Source organism: Cyprinus carpio, chromosome A19, assembly GCF_018340385.1.
Source record: "Cyprinus carpio isolate SPL01 chromosome A19, ASM1834038v1, whole genome shotgun sequence".
In the NCBI taxonomy this organism is placed as follows: Eukaryota; Metazoa; Chordata; class Actinopteri; order Cypriniformes; family Cyprinidae; genus Cyprinus; species Cyprinus carpio.
The window spans coordinates 9,095,521-9,113,143 of NC_056590.1; the positions used below are offsets into that span (position 1 = coordinate 9,095,521).

Genomic DNA, 17,623 nt, shown 5'->3' on the forward strand with positions numbered 1-17,623 from the left:
CTTTTGACCTGTACTGTATATGATACGTCTCTGCTGTTGTTTGTAATGTTGGTGAAGTAAATCCACACTTTTCTGAAGAAGCATTAGCAAACTCTTGAACAGCAACAACAGTACCATGTACTCCATCACTATTGTGTATGTTTGTTCGTGCTTGCCTTTAAAATCGACAAGTACTGCGCATGTCTACATACAGTACTACATGTTTTCAAAAACTTGCACTTTGAAACCCGTTTTCAAAAATATGCGTTTTCAGTCCCCAAAAAGCCGTTGTCGTGTAAACGAACAGGTAAAAAGCATAAAAAGTTTCCCATTTTTGACTGAAAATGTTGTCATGTAAATGACCCCTTAATGTTTAGAAGAGTATTTTACAAAAGAACAACATAAGGAAATACATTTTATAGTAAATGTGATAGCAAAACCTCTTTTCCATTTAATTGAGCCCATCCAATCCTGAATGACAGCTATGGATGCTCACAGCTGTACAGCAGCAAATTAATTCTAGAAATGTCTTACATGAATGTGTCATTTTAAAATCAGCTTTATAATGACTGATTTGATCATATTTTTGTCACCTTTGGAGCAACACTCCTTTGTGTTCCATGGAAGAAAGCAGATCACAGGTTTGGAGCGACATGATGGGTGAGTGAATGATGATGATAAAATGTTCATTTTTGTCAACTAACCATTTAAAATCAATGAACGTAACAATAAAAATTATAGATCGAAGATGTTTAGAAATACTCACGTTTTGATAGTTAAGGCTGGAATGGTAAACACATTCAGAACATGTTCTCTGTACACCTACTGAACATGGTTAAGGGGAAATTGACAGAATGTATTCCATCACAATACATAAACCCCAATGGATTTGGCATATTTTACAGTGAGACTCTCGCTTCACAACATAACAGTCGAAACACACAAACTATAAAAGAATGACTCGATAAAAAGAGACATGAAAACACTCATAACGAAAAACTCAAACGCCAATGACTGAATTTACTCTTCAAGTATAAAGGCCAGTGATATTGACCTCTTCAAGTTACAAACGGCGCAGCAAATATATATATATTTTCTGTGACTGGAGGGAATGAAGAACCAAGGTGGTTGTTACAAGACCAGCTACACACCGAATTTACATTCACATAATTAACTCTCCAGTTAGGATTATTCAGTGTTATTACGTCATAAAGCTTCGTTAAGGCGTGTGTAGGCCTCCAGCTGTTAGTTTCCTCTATTTGCTTAGTATACAATGTTCTTTCTGTACAGACTTTACATATATGAATTCAGATTCACCATCTAAATCTTCAATTTCTGTTTTTTCTTTGCATCCAAAGACTGAACTTATTGAAAAAAAAAGTAAAATAAAATAAAATACAATTTTAGAGCTCATTATGACTCAAATGAAATGTGATTGGCTGACGTGACGTGTAATATGATTGGCTCTCCCACCCAACTCATGGCATGATGTCATCTCGAAAGCATGGCTATTTGAAGTAGTTGAGCCCGGCCACTAGAAGGAACTTCTCCAGGAAGAGTTCAGAGTCAAGCACCGCGATGTGAGCCGCGCGTCCGATCAGCGTGTTGGCTGTGTTCGGTAATGCGTGGAACACGTTCTGCCTGATCAAACGGCAATTTGGAGCACTCAGCAATGGCTGGAGTAAGTTATTGATCATCTCTGTATATACTGGACCTGTTAGAAAGCAAATATAACACATTACATTCAACATATAAAATATAATATTACATATTAATTACAAATGTATTATAGTAGATGTCTTGTTGATGCTTTTTAGTGTGAAATAGATATATATTGAAAAACAAAAACTAAGTTTATATAAGTAGATATACACACAAATTGTTTTATAATAAATAAATATTACCATTCCAAACTTTGGGCTTAATATTTTCTTTTTCTTTATTTTTTATTTTTTTTTTTTTAATAATTTTTCTTATTAAGTATGGATTCATTTTATTTATATGAATGTTTTATTTTTTTGTTTTTTTAAAATATTTTTATTTTTAATATAAGATTTTTTATTAATTTTTGTTAATTTAAGATTCCTGAAAAAAATGAATCACCAAAATAAAATATTTAAATATAAAAAGAAAACATTTAAATATTTTTTGTAAAAATAAATAAATAAATAAATAACTTTTTATTAATTAATGATTATTTGTATAAATGAAAATAAAATATTAAAATAAAAATGTTAAAATAAAATTTTATTAAAATAAATCCTGAAATTAAAATATAATTTTTTTTAACTGCTTTTTTTTTGATAATAAAAATATATTTATTTTTCATTAAGTCTGTTAAAAAGAATTTTTTATGATTGCTTTTCACTGGTTTTTGATAATAAAAAAATATTTCTTGAGCACCAAATCTAAATTACATTTTACAACACACTAAAGTACAAAACAGCCATTTAATTACAAATAATTTTTACATTTAAAATACAGTAATAATATTTCACAATATTACTGTTTTTTGAATTCTTGATCAAATAAATGCATATATATATATATATATATATTAATATATTTAAAGACTTTAAGACTTTTTCAAAAACATAGATGGGATACCAGCTTACAAGATAATAAGTAAACTTGTGTAGCTATATATATTTTGGAAACTGTATGTAATGTTTATCCTGGTACAGTGCCTTGCCCCTTAGACTAACATTGTAAATGCATTGTAGATTTTTGCTTGTGTTTTATTATTATTATTATTATTATTATTATTATTATTATTAATCAACAGCATGCAAGAGTCTTGCATATTTTTCAGTTTTAAAGATTTGATGCAATTAAACTCGCAAACCCTGCAAATCTTGTGACACGTTCTTTCCCAGAAGAGCCTGAGAACTCGTAAACATAACTTCTTCTCCAAGCGGATTGATAAAAACCTGCACACACAGACTCTCGGAAAGCCTACCAATCTGATTGGAACTTACCATGTTGTGGAAGTTCTTGCTATTGTTTCGCTGTCTGCAGCTAGCTATGCATCAATATAGACAGTCTTTATTTCTAAGTCTCTATTTCAAGGCATCCTCCATTGTTCTGTGAGATCATTGTCTTTGTGTGTGTGTGTGTGTGTGTGTGTGTGTGTGTGTGTGTGTGTGTGTGTGTGTGTCTGCTCAGAGTGTGTATCCTTAGCTCTGACTATCACACTGACACTCACAGAGAGACTGATTTCTCTAATCTGTCTCTCAAACAGAGAGAAAAGTACCTGTCAAAGAGGGGACAGCTGAGCTGCCACTCTAAGAGGTGACAGTCTCATAAAATGAAGAACGCTCTTTTCCCTCTTGCTCTCCCTTGAACTTCCTATCGCAGTTTCCTTTCATTACATTTCATTCACACTGCTGGCAGAGCGATTTGCTGCTAATGGGATATGCGTGCAGAAAAAATCTCAGGTTTATTTGTATTTTAAATGTAAAAATTAATAGTTGAAGCATTTGATCCTAGAGCGTTGGTTGCTAGGGTGTTGCTATGTGCTTGCTAAATCATCCTGGCAAGTTCTGGTTTGGAACTGGAAGTTTTTTAGCTAACAGACCTGTGGTTCTGTCTTTAAGCGCCGTCCGACACATCTCGATGCGGGCCGAGTGGAAGGGCACATATCGGTCCTGTGGAGAGGCCACCAACACCACGTTCCTGAAGAACTGCAGACCTGGACAAAAAAAGTAAGAAAACATGGGTATGTGTGTATGTGTTTGTGTTCCTCCTTGCTTGTCTTTCCATGTGTCTCTACCTGGTTTCTTGCTGAGTGTGTAGAGGAAGGTCTGTCGCAGGTCAGTGTGGTCCCTGAATGTAAGCTGCAGTAGGGAACCAGACTTCTTCAGTTTCTGCATAAGCCACAGACCTGAAGAACAATGATAGAAAGTCATATGGGTTTAGAACAACATCAGCTTGAGGAAATGGTGACCGATGTACTCTAGAAAGACTGCATATACACTACTGCTCAAATGTTTGGGGCAGCTAAGACTCTTATGCTTACGAAGGCTGCATTTATTTGAACAAAAATACAGTAAAAATCATAATATTCTGACATATTATTACCATTTAAAATACTTGTTTTCTATTTGAGAATATGTTAAAATTTAATTTATTTTTGTGACGCAAAGCTGAATTTTCAGCATCATTACCCAGGCTTCAGTGTCACATGATCCTTCAGAAATCATTCTAATATGCTGATTTTCTTTGATGAACGGAAAGTTCAAAATAGCAGCATTTATTTGAAATAGAAGTCTTTTATAACATGAATACAAATCAATTTCTTGAATAAAACATTTCTGACCCCAAACATTTGAACAGTAGTCTGTATTTGTGTGTGTACCTGTGCTGACCAGCGTGCTGTTGTTATACAGTGTTCCCAGGTGGGGTCCAGACAGGGACAGGAAGGTGTGGAGTTTACAGAGGTAACAGCGAAATCTGGGTCGGGTCAGCACAGATCGAATGATGACATTCCCCAAAGAGTGTCCGATAAAACTGGCAAAAAGAAACAAACAAAAAAGTCAGGCATTGAACCTTCCAAAAACAAGAGTTCAAAATAAGGATTCATTTTGATTCATTTTTGGGTCTCTTTTTTCAATTCAATTCAATTCAAGTTTATTTGTATAGCGCTTTTTACGATACAAATCATTGCAAAGCAACTTTACAGAAAATTAAGTTTCTACAATATTTAGGAGTAGCTCATCAGTGGTGACTGTCAGTTTATGTGCATACGGCAGAAATGTTCAGGAAAATCAATAAAAGACGTAAACAAACAGACGATTAACACTATTTACAGCAATTATGCAATCAAACTTATAGCGAAATGTGGTAGTCTCTTTTCATTGCAAGATATTCTTACATTGCATTAAGGAACTACAGCTTTAATTAAATCTCTCAGTCATTATGAAACTTTTTACCATTTGATTTTGAAAAGACATTTGAAACTCTAAACTTCAGAGAATGAACAGACTCAGAAGTACTATCAAAAATAATTAAAAGACTGTAAAATTAAGAAAAAAATCTTTATATGAACTAGGAGACACATTTGTTATATTTTATGTGAATATCTTCAGATTTTATTTCTTCTGAATGCCAAACAGACCTTTCTTGTACTTTACTGCCATCTTGTGGTAATAGTAAGTATAAAATACGCAGTTCTTGTGGGATCAATAGAGCCATCCAGGAGCCAAAATTAATCTTCAACTACTGTATTCACACTTTTTTTTTTTTTTTTTTTACTGACTCTAAAAGCATATCTTTAATGTGAAGCTTTATACTCCATGCTATACTTGATATCTGAATCAAACATTTTAAATGCAAACCTGGACTACAAAATACTATTTTGTAAGCAGCTTAAGATCATACATTTGTTAAATTGTTCATGAATATCCAGATGTAAAGACAAAACTATTGAGGCTTATAACATGATTAACTGCTCTCAAATGGTTGTGGCAGATGTATCTACTGCCCAACCACAAGGGGGCACGCTAGTCTGTGTTTTGTGTTTTTGTGTAGTATGTGTGATATCACAGGATTTTAAGAAGTCATATAGTGTCAGTGTTAACAGGGTGGGTGACATGGCCTAGTTAGACCTTGCTGGTAGATGTCGTAACTATACCATCTGGATTCAGAAGGCATGCAATTGAATGTCTACTGTTCAGAATCTGTTCAGACTCATAGTTTGAGCTCTAATGCAATGCTGATATTGACTGTGGTTTGGTTGTGCTGCTATAATATCAATACGATTGTGAGATTTAATGAGGTCATCTGTTTACAAACCTGATTCGATGGATGGTGAGGTTATACAGCTGGATGTGCTGAATTATCTCGTCCAGAAGTCTGTCAGTCATGGTGTCAAAATCTGCAAAGGTGTCTGTCTAGAGACAGAAGATGACAGTGTCAACAGAAAGCTGATTAAACTTGTACTAGGAGCCAAAGTTGTGATTGGTTGTTGAGTTGTTGTTGAGAATTGGCATTGTAGTTTTCTGATTGGTTGTTGTGTGCAGCTATGCTGTTAACTAGTCACATAGTGATAGTTGCTTGTTGCTGTGTTGGCATGCTAATATAAGTTGATAAAATATGAAATATTTTCGATCTGAGCAGAGAAAAAGTGGAACATTTGATTTCACTTTTTTTTCACTCCATTCACTGGTTCATGTGTTTTTGCTTCTCCTTTTTTAAAATCATGAAATGTTTTCTATTTATTTATTTAAATTCATTCATTCATTTATTCATTTCATATCCGACCCCTGACCTGTCATTGACTAATGTCATGATGTCCTGGGTGCTCTGATTGGCTGAGTACAGTTCAACAACTGTGATGATTAGTCGGATGTTCTACCTGGTTGTGTTCTGACATGAGGAAATCCAGTCTAGATCCAGGTAGCCCAAGCTCTATAAACGTCTTGACCAACCGCAGATCTGCGCTGTTACCTGGTACAAACAAACACACACACACACACACAAACACACACACACAAACAATTTACTACAGATGCAGCTATTATTTTTTACATCTTAAATATTTGGCAGATCTATATGAATCCAAATCTCTTCAAGTTTGGAACGTTTACCATCAAGTCCATGGACACACACCACGAGGTGGATCCCATCCTCAAACTCGGTGTCGTCTTCCTCAGGAGGGAAGTATGGATGATCGGAGGCGAGGTAAGGCAGGTCACTGTAGAGAGTGCCTCTGAACACCAGCTCTCTCAGCATGGCTTCCTTTGCCTTATAGAAGCTTTAAGACATCAATGCAAAACTGTAATAATACAGTGAGCAATGCATTCAAGTTCTGTTTAAATAGTAAAGGGGGGAAGCTGAAAATTCGGCCTGTACATACGTTCATAACTCCTTATGATTGGTGAGAAAATGTACATTTAAAATATAAATTTTGTTTGCTATTAGTGAATAACCAAAATTAACTTACTTAATCATTCTCTCATTGATTTCCTGATCAGCGCTGAAGGAGGAGTTGGAGGAAATTATTCCAAATGAGCCTAGGGGTTGATGGGTAATGGGGGAGGTGGCCTGGCGCGTGGAGATTCCGCTAACAGATGGCGAATCACGTAGCATGGACGAGAAGGGCAGACATGTGGGAGCACATGACACCGAGAGGTTGACTACCTCCACCACCTTTTTATTCACAAATGCCAGACCAGTACTTGGCACTTTACTGGCTCTGTTCTGCCCCTCTAGTGCCTGCTGCTCTCTCTCATTGGCTGGAAGCTTGATGAGATCAGCAAGCATTTCTTTCTCATTGGCAGCAATCTTGTAACTTCTCTTGCTATTGATTGGTGGATCTGGAAGGTTCTCCATACTTACTTCTTCAAATTCATTCAAATGAATGTGACAGACACTGATGTCATCGGGGCCCTTTTGATATGTGTTTGATTCTAGCACCCCCTTGTGTTCGCAATATTCATTTTCACAGCTACAGGTCTCTGTGTTGTCATCAGTTAGACCAGAATGCTCTTCAAGTAATATGTTTTCTTGACATTTCTCTACGTTTTCAGTCGGTTCCTCCACTGTGGCATTTTCAACACCATTGTGTGTCCCGAATTGCTGGTGTGGTAACATTACTGGATTAGCAAATTCAAGCTCTGCTGTTTCCTGATTGGACAACTTATCCACGTCTATCTCCTGACTGGTTGTTTCCCCTCTGTCCTCTCTAGTAACTCCTTGAAGCTTCTGCTTCATTTCTTTGGCTGCTTCCTCACTCTGCGTTAGCTGACTGGCCGCACAAACATTCCTCTTCTCTTGATTGGTTGTTTGCTCTCTGTCCTCCATAGAAACGCCTTGAATATTTCGCTTCACCTTATTGGCTGCTTCATCACTCAAACTCAGTTGATTCGCCACACAAACATTCCTCTTCTCCTGATTGGTTGTTTCCTCTCTGTCCTCCATAGAAACGCCTTGAATATTTTGCTTCACCTTACTGGCTGCTTTATCACTCAGACTCATTTGATTGGCCACACAAACATTCCTTTTCTCCTGATTGGGTGTTTCATGATCTTCCTCTGTGTCGTCAGGACTGCTGATCTGTGGTGCTGAGACGGATTTGGTCAAAGTATTGAGCTGCCTCGCCTCCTCCCCTTCATAAGGCAGGGAGCTTATGGAGGTCAGAGAGGCCTGCGTGGGCAGGCTGCCATGACTTTCCATCCGTAGGCCCTCCAAAGAGCTCTGATGCACCGGCTGACACCGCGCCAAGTTTTGCAAGACGTCACGACTCCCTCCGACAATTCCTCGACCCTCCAGGGTCCAGGCCACGGAGCTTGGCTCGCTCTCAATACCAGAATCTGAGATTACTGAGGAGGAGCGGTTCATTAGCTTAGCCCCGCCCAAGAATAGGCCCTTGGGCGGGGTTTCGGACAAGCGACGGATCTGTTGTAGAACATTACGAGAAGGGGACGTGGCTAAAGTGTCAGTTCCCATTGAGTTGGTGTTCAGTAGATTAGCTGGTGATGTATCCTTGCTCCCATAATCCTTTGCAGGTGCTTCAATGTATCTGTTATCTAATACCGACTGTGGCTCATTGTTGCCAAGACTCCCAGTATTGCCTGGTGTTTCAAGATGGTTGTCATGGTTATGAGTGGGCAAGAACTCAAAGCTGTCAAGGCTGGTGAGGTCAGGAAGTTCTGCAGCATCCGTCGGAACAAGCAGCAAAGTCTGTACACTATTAAAATCTGTATTTTGGGTAACATTTGTTTGTTTTAGACCTGCATGATCAGATTCAACAAAGTTCACTGCTTCTTTTTGGCAGCTAGCTTTCTCAAGGTTACTTGTATCTATTGCTTCATCGCTGTCTACAGACCTACAATCAACATTGAATCCTTCCTCAGTTTCATATTGGCATGTGGCCTTATCAACAGAATCAATTCTTGAATCTGAGGTCATCATACATTCGCTTCTATAAATATCAGTCTCTCCCACATGGCCAATCATAGTCTCTGCTTGAGCTCTAGTCTCTTTATATTTAGTGATGCAGTCCTCCTGCTGGCCAATCAGGGCCATGTATGTGGGCAAGTCCATGTAATCTTCACAGGGAGGTTCATCAGGGGGAGTTGCTGGTGAATTTGTGTCCTGTGTTCCCTCAACCGGACTGATGCTTTGATCTTTCATCTCTGTTGGCTCAGGACATGGCTGAGAGTTTAAGACTCTCTGATTTTCCACATGGAGGTTGTAGTCTAGAACAGAGAAAGAGAAACTTTATATGTGCTCAACTGTATTTTTTGTTTAATAAAAACTTGAGAATACTTTGTGTATTTTTGTTTGTTCTGTTGACCTATTAATTTGTTGACTAATTAATAAATCTTTTTTTTTTCATTTATTCATTAATTTTTTCTTAAATTCTTGAGTTAACTCATTAAGATTTTCATTCTTGTTCATGCATTTGTTAGTTTGTTGGTTCATTACTTATTATTTCTCATTGATTTGTCAGTCTGTTAATACATTTGTCTTTGTTGGTATGCTCATTCTTTCAACTATTCATTTATTTGTTTGCTTGTTTATTTTATTTTATTTATTTGTTTATTCTTTAGTTCTGTTCGTTTTTCATTTCTACATTGATTCTTATATTTATTTGTTTGTTCATAATGCAGTTCACTGATTCAGTTTTTAGTTCTAAATGTTTTGTTTGTTGATTTACTTTTTTGTTCATTCATAACTTTGTTCATTCTTTCAGTGATTTGTATGTTTAAAATTCTCAATTTTTTGTTTATTCATTAATTAGTATGGCCTTTCATTTTGTTTGTTCATACAATCATTTATATATCAGTTCATATATTTGTTTGTTCACTAATTCTGTAGTTTTTAGTTCTAAATATTTTGTTCCTTCATTTATTTTGTTCATTTATAGGTTTGCTCATTCATTCTGTGATTTGTTTGTTTTTGTCAATTCATTCATTTGTTTTTTTTTGTATGTATTTTGTTCCCTTAAGTCAGATAATGAGAAAGAACCAAATTGCCTATCACAGCTATGCTGATGATACCCAGATTTACCTAGCCTTATCGCCAAATGACTACAGCCCCATTGACTCCCTCTGCCAATGTATTGATGAAATTAATAGTTGGATGTGCCAGAACTTTCTTCAGTTAAACAAGGAAAAAACTGAAGTTATTGCATTTGGAAACAAAGATGAAGTTTTCAAGGTGAATGCATACCTTGACTCAAGGGGACAAACAACTAAAAAATCAAGTCAGGAATCTTGGTGTGATTCTGGAGACAGACCTTAGTTTCAGTAGTCATGTCAAAGCAGTAACTAAATCAGCATACTATCATCTAAAAAACATTGCAAGAATTAGATGTTTTGTTTCCAGTCAAGACTTAGAGAAACTTGTTCATGCCTTTATCACCAGCAGGGTGGACTATTGTAATGGTCTCCTCACCGGCCTTCCCAAAAAGACCATTAGACAGCTGCAGCTCATCCAGAACTCTGCTGCCAGGATTCTGACTAGAACCAGAAAATCTGAGCATATCACACCAGTCCTCAGGTCCTTACACTGGCTTCCAGTTACATTTAGGATTGATTTTAAAGTACTTTTACTCGTTTATAAATCACTCAATGACCTAGGACCAAAATATATTGCAGATATGTTCACTGAATATAAACCTAACAGACCACTCAGATCATTAGGATCGAGTCAGTTAGAAATACCAAGGGTTCACACAAAACAAGGGGAGTCCGCCTTTAGTTACTATGCCGCCCGCAGTTGGAATCAGCTTCCAGAAGAGATCAGATGTGCTAAAACATTAGTCACATTTAAATCTAGACTCAAAACTCATCTGTTTAGCTGTGCATTTGTTGAATGAGCAATGTGCGATGTCCGAATTGATTGCACTGTATTTTACATATTCACTATATTCTATGTAAAATCATTTTCTATTTTTAACTGTTTTAAATTCATTTTAAATACGTCAATTTTTAAATCATTTCCAATGTTTTAAAATTGCCTGTTTTATGTTTTTAAAATTGCTTGTTTTTATTTTTGTTATTATTTTTCTTCATGATTATTTTACCTTCTTTTATGTAAAGCACTTTGAATTACCATTGTGTACGAAATGTGCTATATAAATAAACTTGCCTTGCCTTGCCTTGTTTTTATTTTGTTCATTTATAGGTTTGCTCATTCATTCTGTGATTTGTGCTTGTTTGTTTATTTAGATGCTCATTATTTTGTTCATTCATTCATTTGCTTTCTTTTAAACAGGGTGACTGCTTGTTGTCACCTAAACAGGGCGTGTCCACGAATCTGTCCTCAAAGATGATTGGCAGGCTGCTCCAGTCTCCGTCGATGTCCAGGCATTCCACAGGAAGTGGAGGCATTCGGAGCAGGTAATCAGAGTTGCGCATCTCTGTGGCCACCTGTGCGTGTCTGTTGATACTGTCATGAAAGATACACAGCAGTTTTTTTGGTAAGGGTTACGAGTAGTATTATTTACAGTAGCTTTAAAATAATGAAGGTTATTCCTCCATTTACATAGCTAGGTATATGTGAGTATGTGTTTAAAAGAGAAAGACAGAGACTATACTATAATAAAGACTCACAGCTCCTCCTGAAATGTGAGGGAGGACTCTTTGGGATGTTCAGTGAAGAAATATGCTTCAGAAAATCTCCTGACCTGCACAGACACACACATTCTTTATATATATATGTGTGTGTGTATATATATATATTTCATACATTTATATTCTTTTTTTAAGATCAGTCTTCCACAGCAAGCAGAAATATTTTATAAAGGAACCTCACATACGAGAAAGAAATAAAACCACTACAGTAATAAAAACTAAATTGGATTCATCTCTTCATCTTTTTCATCATTATAATAACTCAGAGTTCTGTAATTAAAAGCTGAGCTGTCTTGTGGGTGGAATTACTGTATGTATCAAAAGAGATGAGGTTTCTACCTATAAAGCATCGCTCAAGAGAACGCAGAGTTGTGAGGGGTGCTGGGTAATTCAGGCTGTGTATGAGAACCCCATTTTATTCCAGGATTTATCCTACAATCATTTAAATCAGCCTGTCTAGAAACTAATTCTACTGTTGATAATCAGGAATTCATGTTAGTTTGTTGCCACAATTATTAAATGAGCTGTTTGTGTATTTCATAAAGTAAAAAATGCTGTCACGCTCAAAATTCACCCTGCAGTTCAGGCTTTAGCGCCATTTGTGGCAAGATCTCATAACCAAGGGTTAGAAAAGAAGACCTGCGGGCATTGAACATGCTCAAAAAGACTTTACAACTCATTTTACTTCTCTAATGCGACATATTTCTAAATGAAACATGATATTCAACAAGAAATGTAGTCTAGGACTTCCCAATATAAAACAGATCTCACCCTGAGTGTGTGGTGCTCCTGGGCCAGATGTGAGCGGATATGTGGATTAGGAACCGTGGCTTCCAAAAACTGTGTCCAAAGAGCAGACAGCTGAGCACAGAGCTGAGTCTGATCTTTACTGATCTGTTCTGCTACCTTCTCATGACCGCTCTGCAACTACAGAGAGAGAGAGTTAAAACAATCAATCTTATTTAGCCACCAAACAATACTTATTTTTGTGATGGTGTTTAACCTCGTCATCATATTAATGGTATGTTTTTACAAGAATATGATAAGTAAATTGTTTCACAAACCTGCAGTTCAATGGTGAGCTGGTTTAATGTTTCTTCAAGGGGAAAGTCCTCTGGAAATGAGAACATAATGAGAGAGTTAGACACAGACAACTATTGTGGTTGTATTTTTAATTTTTTTAAGTTTTTTATTTAATTTCAATTTAATTCTAAAACTATTCACTTTCTTTTTTTTATTAGCATTTATATGCTTGTGTTACGTGATATAAATATTTCACCTGCTCCTCCTCAGTGTTACTTTAAAGTTAAAGTGCCCCTATTATGGGTAATAAAAGGTTCATATTTTGGTTTTCGGAGTCTCCAACTAGGGAGCCCTGCACATGGCATGCAGGAAAAAAAAATAGTAGGCTTAGTCATGTGCACGATTTACAAATTTGTTCCCTCAGTTTATAAATTGTGTGCATGATTTACTAATTCGTTCCCTCGATTTGCTAAATTGTGCACACGATTTATAAATGGAGAGAACAAATTAGTAAATTGTGCGCACAATTTAGCAAATCAAGAGAACAAATTAATTGAGGGAACGAAATAGTAATCGTGTGCACATTTTAGTACATCAAGGGAACGAATTAGTAAATCCTACACACAATTTATTTATTTTTTCTTGCATGTCATGTGCGGGGCTCCGTAACCCTACAAATTGTTATGCAACTTGTTATGCAAGGTCAAAAAACACTTTTATTGTCTTATAATATGCATTTATTTTTACCTTACTTGCTCAACGACTCCCAAACGATTCGCTCAACGATTCATTTTTCCAAAGCCCTCCTTTGCGTGACGCTAATCTGCGGGGATTGGTCGATTTGTCTCATTTTCATTTCACCATACCTATAATGCCTGATAAAGCAGCGTTTGTGAGCGCAGTGCTGCTTTGTGTGCAGCGTTACCGGGGAAACGACAATTTTTACGGCTCCAAAAGCGGCACCTAGTGGCAAAGAATGAATTTGCATTTTCTTTCAGACCAGTGCGAAAAGACCAACAAGTGGGCAGCCAGTATGCTAATGTTTCATGTTGACGTCAACATGAAACGGCTTGGGATTCATTTTAAAAACAACTTGTTTCAATGATTCAGAGTCGACACATTCATTTGAGAGACAATAACTTTATACACGGTGCGCTTTCAGATTTAAAACTTTGCAGGATGTTTTCATTCATTTAGAGCTGTTACACACTGCATGAAAGATAATTTTCAAAAATCCATAATAGGGGCACTTTAATCCATACAAAAAATTATTTACTTACACTCATGCTGCTGTAAACTGTAAAACAAGTAATCTTGGCTCTGTTTTTCTCACAACCACAGTGAATAAGTCAGGCTTTAAAAGTGAAAGAATGACTGATATTATCAAATAAATTAAACGTTGTTTATTCAGCATTACTCCAGACTTCAGTGTCACATGATCCTTCAGAAATCATTCTAGTTTGCTGATTTGCTGCTCAAGAAACTTTTCTTTAAAATGAGTTATGCTGAATAGAAAGTTAAAAACAACAACAATTACTGAATGGCTTCAAAGTTGTATTAACTACTTTTATGATGCTGATATGGTGCTTTTATGTCCTTTTTTTAAACTTGACAGTTCCTGATAACTGTGTGCTTTTTGTAAGGAAAAAAACCTTATGGATGTTGAAGGACATGAGGGTGAGTAAATGATGACAGGCAACTGTCTTGAGAAAACCAAACACATTTGAAGTGAATGAGTGAATGAGTTTGTGGTTATACCCATCTCTATGTGTTGCAGTTGAGGGATCTCCTTCATTAGCGCCATGTAATAGGAACGCAGAGCTCTGTGAGCCACCAGCAACAGTTTACAGAAGCGCCGATGCCACGTGTAAGCTCTCTGCAGACAGTTCTCCGATGGCACGTAAAAACTGCCCTGTAAACAAACATACATTCACACAGGACATACGAGTGGAGGTCAGATTTCACTGCGTGTCACACTTCTTACCTTTTATTTCTGCACACACATAAACAGGTAGCTAAACACTTAACAAGGAAAATAGGAATATATATAATTCCTCAAGACAACTTGACTGTCTGTCTGTCCATCTGATACCATATTTGTGTGAGGTGGTTGTTATGAACAGCAGCTGTATGTTTGTTTGGTTGAGCCTGAAGCTCAATAATTAGATGAAGATCAAACACAGAGTAAAACTTTAAACTCAGTCAGTTTCCCAACAGTAAAACAGGAGAAGTGTGCATACGTGGCACTCGCTTATGGCGAACGACACAGACATCCTGCAGAGAGGAAGTGCACACATGTAATGTAATGTAAACATATGAACTTATAACTACATAAGATCATTTATATGATGTCTCTTTTTTAACATAATGTCTCTTTAATGTATTTTATTTGATTTGTAGCATTTTCAGCAATTTTCACATTTCTGGGTAAAAGCAAATTGTATTAAGTAAAAAAAAATAAATAAATAAAAAATAATGAGAATAAAAATACACTACTACTCAAATGTTTGTGGTTGGTAAGATTTGTTTTTGAAAGAAGTCACTTATGCTCACCAAGACTGCATTTTCTGACCAAAATTAAGTTAAAATGGTAAAATTGTGAAATATTATTACAATTTCTATTTGAAAATATTTGAAAATATAATTTATTCCTGTGATCAAAGCTGAATTTTCACCATCATTACTCCAGTCTTCAGTGTCACATGATCCTTCAGAAATCATTCTAATAAGGTGATTTGCTGCTCAGGAATCATTTCGCATTATTATCCATTTTAAAAACAGTACTGCTACTTTATATTTTAATGGAAGCCATAATGCATTTTTTTTTATTTTCTTTAATGAAAAGAAAGTTCAAAAGAACAGCATTTATTTGAAATGTGATTTTTTTTTGAAACATTATAAATATTTTTAGTCACTCTTGATCAATTTAATGTGTCCCTGCTGAAATGAAAGTATTATTTATTAAAGATGCATACATTTGATCTGTAGAGTCTATAAAGTGTCACTATAAAATAAATTGTCAAAAATAAAATAAAGTGAAATTAAAGTGTCATAAAATAAAATCTCAAAAGCATTACCTTGTTACCTTTTCATGCTAGTGTGGAAACAGGCTTCTATATGAATCTAAAACTCTAAATACAAGCAATTTTTAAATGTAAAGTTTTATCATAAACCGAAAACGCAGGTTATGCTTTAAATGTTTGGAGCAAATGCTTGTAAATTGCTGATGTAGGGTAGAGTTTGTTGGGCCTCTATTATACTTGTGTACACTGTGTAATATGTGTGTGTATGTTTGTAAAGAGAGTGCTGAACGCTGTCATTATATGTGTGAAGCTTTGTAATCTACAGTCAGTTATGTCCTTTTGACTCAAACAGATGCAATTCAGTCTCTATCTCAAACTCACAAACATCTGCTCTGTGCTTTCTACTGACATTTCTCACATTTTAGTGCCCGTGACAGCTGGAAAAAACACATGAGTCAATATTACACTCACATAGAAGCAACATAGGTCATAGTTCACAGAGACAAATTTAATGTAAGAAATTGTGTGCGCAAGGTAGAGTAAACGTGCCAGCTTGCAATGTGGAATAGTGTCATCTGTTTGCTGTCAACATGTGTAGAAATACTTTCATGCAAGTCTGAAGCCATACGGTAATTCATTAGATAAGTATTGATGTCCAATTCATGAACAATTTTTTGTATGAACTGAATCTTTTCAGTGAATCACCTGATTCACAAAACTAGTCTGAATGATTTGTTTAGGAATCAGTGATCTGGTTCAACTCAGTGATTCAATTGCAGCAGTAAGCGGAGAATGAGTGAATAAAATTTAAATCGACTTTAAATTTAATTTATTCTAAATTGACTTTGAAGTTGTTGTTCACTGAACTAAGTTTTAATTCTCACAGAAGGCTGTTGTTTGATTCAGAAGTCTTGCAAATTTAAATGACGTTTATGATACTTAAATGCTGTTTTTGCATAAATTTAGAAGTATCCTAATGCATTTAATAATGAAAACATCTTTCTAAATTTCTCTTGTGCTCTACAGATGAAAGAAAGCCTAAGGGGTATGGCATAAAGGTGAGTAAATGATTTATTTTGGGTTAACTATATGTTGCTTTTGCAAAAGACTAAAGCATTAACTTGTCACCTAATAAGCTTGAAAATCATATCTTATGTCACAGAGCACAGAGCAGCACATTATGTCCTTCATTGTAAAGTAGAAGTGCTGAGGAGCACTTATAGAAAGCAGAGAGAGAGAGAGAGATGCTTGCTCCTCATGTTTGAGGCCGTTAAAGCTGGGCTCGTTACGATGATCAAACGCTGCCTCCCTCCAGCGAAACACTGTACTTAATAAAGTGCCCTGCAGGGGGGGTGTAAATGTTGGACCCATGTGGAGACGAGAGGCCTCGTTAGGATTTCCTGCCTAAATGGAAATCTCCACAGGCAAGAGAAACCTCTCAGTTCATCCAGTCAGAAAAAAAAAAAAAAAAAACGAGTGCTACTTTGTCCTCAGAAAACAACCAGCAAGATCTATGCTGTTTAACTCTAAATTGTTCTGGTTAAACGTCTGCATTTCATTTAGGGCCAGTTGAAGCAGGTATTATTTGGAAACTCAGTGGCTGTGTTCTGAATGAATACTGCACATTATATGCACTGCATACTGCCGGGTATTTTTGAAATAATTAATATTAATGGATTAATAGGTGAAATTGAATGCATTACTCAGGCATTAGTATGCAAAGTTGTCATATAAACTCAGTATGTTTAATGTAGCATCAGGTTATTTTTTTCTGAAATAAAGGGGATTTATAATTTTTAAAACAATTTTTTGTTTATTTATTTATTTGGGGTTGGGGGGGGGGTAGTCTGTTAAAATAAATACACTTTAAACAGACATTTATAATGTTACAAATGATTATATTTTAGGCTGAAATTTCTATTAATAAAATAACATTTCTGCTTAAGCATCACATTTTCCTCAAAAATATTAAGAAAATATATCAAGAAAAAATGTTTTAGTTATTCATAATAAGAG

At 35.8% G+C, this 17,623-nt stretch overlaps 1 protein-coding gene across 2 annotated transcripts in view; it reads right to left on the reverse strand.

Annotated features, from left to right (window-relative positions):
- Positions 1–220: 220 nt before the first annotated feature.
- The window catches only part of LOC109112029 (protein FAM135B-like), a 48,118-nt gene continuing 30,715 nt past the window's right edge, over positions 221–17,623 (reverse strand). Inside the window, exons 8-20 of one of the 2 annotated variants that reach the window (XM_042776259.1) lie at positions 14,343–14,496; positions 12,626–12,675; positions 12,333–12,488; positions 11,541–11,614; positions 11,222–11,376; positions 6,923–9,179; positions 6,567–6,733; positions 6,335–6,426; positions 5,773–5,870; positions 4,337–4,488; positions 3,752–3,862; positions 3,557–3,670; positions 221–1,693 (exon numbers count right to left, since the gene is read on the reverse strand). In XM_042776259.1, the coding sequence (XP_042632193.1) occupies positions 1,488–1,693; positions 3,557–3,670; positions 3,752–3,862; positions 4,337–4,488; positions 5,773–5,870; positions 6,335–6,426; positions 6,567–6,733; positions 6,923–9,179; positions 11,222–11,376; positions 11,541–11,614; positions 12,333–12,488; positions 12,626–12,675; positions 14,343–14,496 (3,786 nt within the window). In that variant the 3' untranslated portion in view covers positions 221–1,487. Of the gene's footprint in view, positions 1,694–3,556; positions 3,671–3,751; positions 3,863–4,336; positions 4,489–5,772; positions 5,871–6,334; positions 6,427–6,566; positions 6,734–6,922; positions 9,180–11,221; positions 11,377–11,540; positions 11,615–12,332; positions 12,489–12,625; positions 12,676–14,342; positions 14,497–17,623 lie in introns of those variants that run through there. The other variant, XR_006162614.1, reaches the window with a different exon arrangement.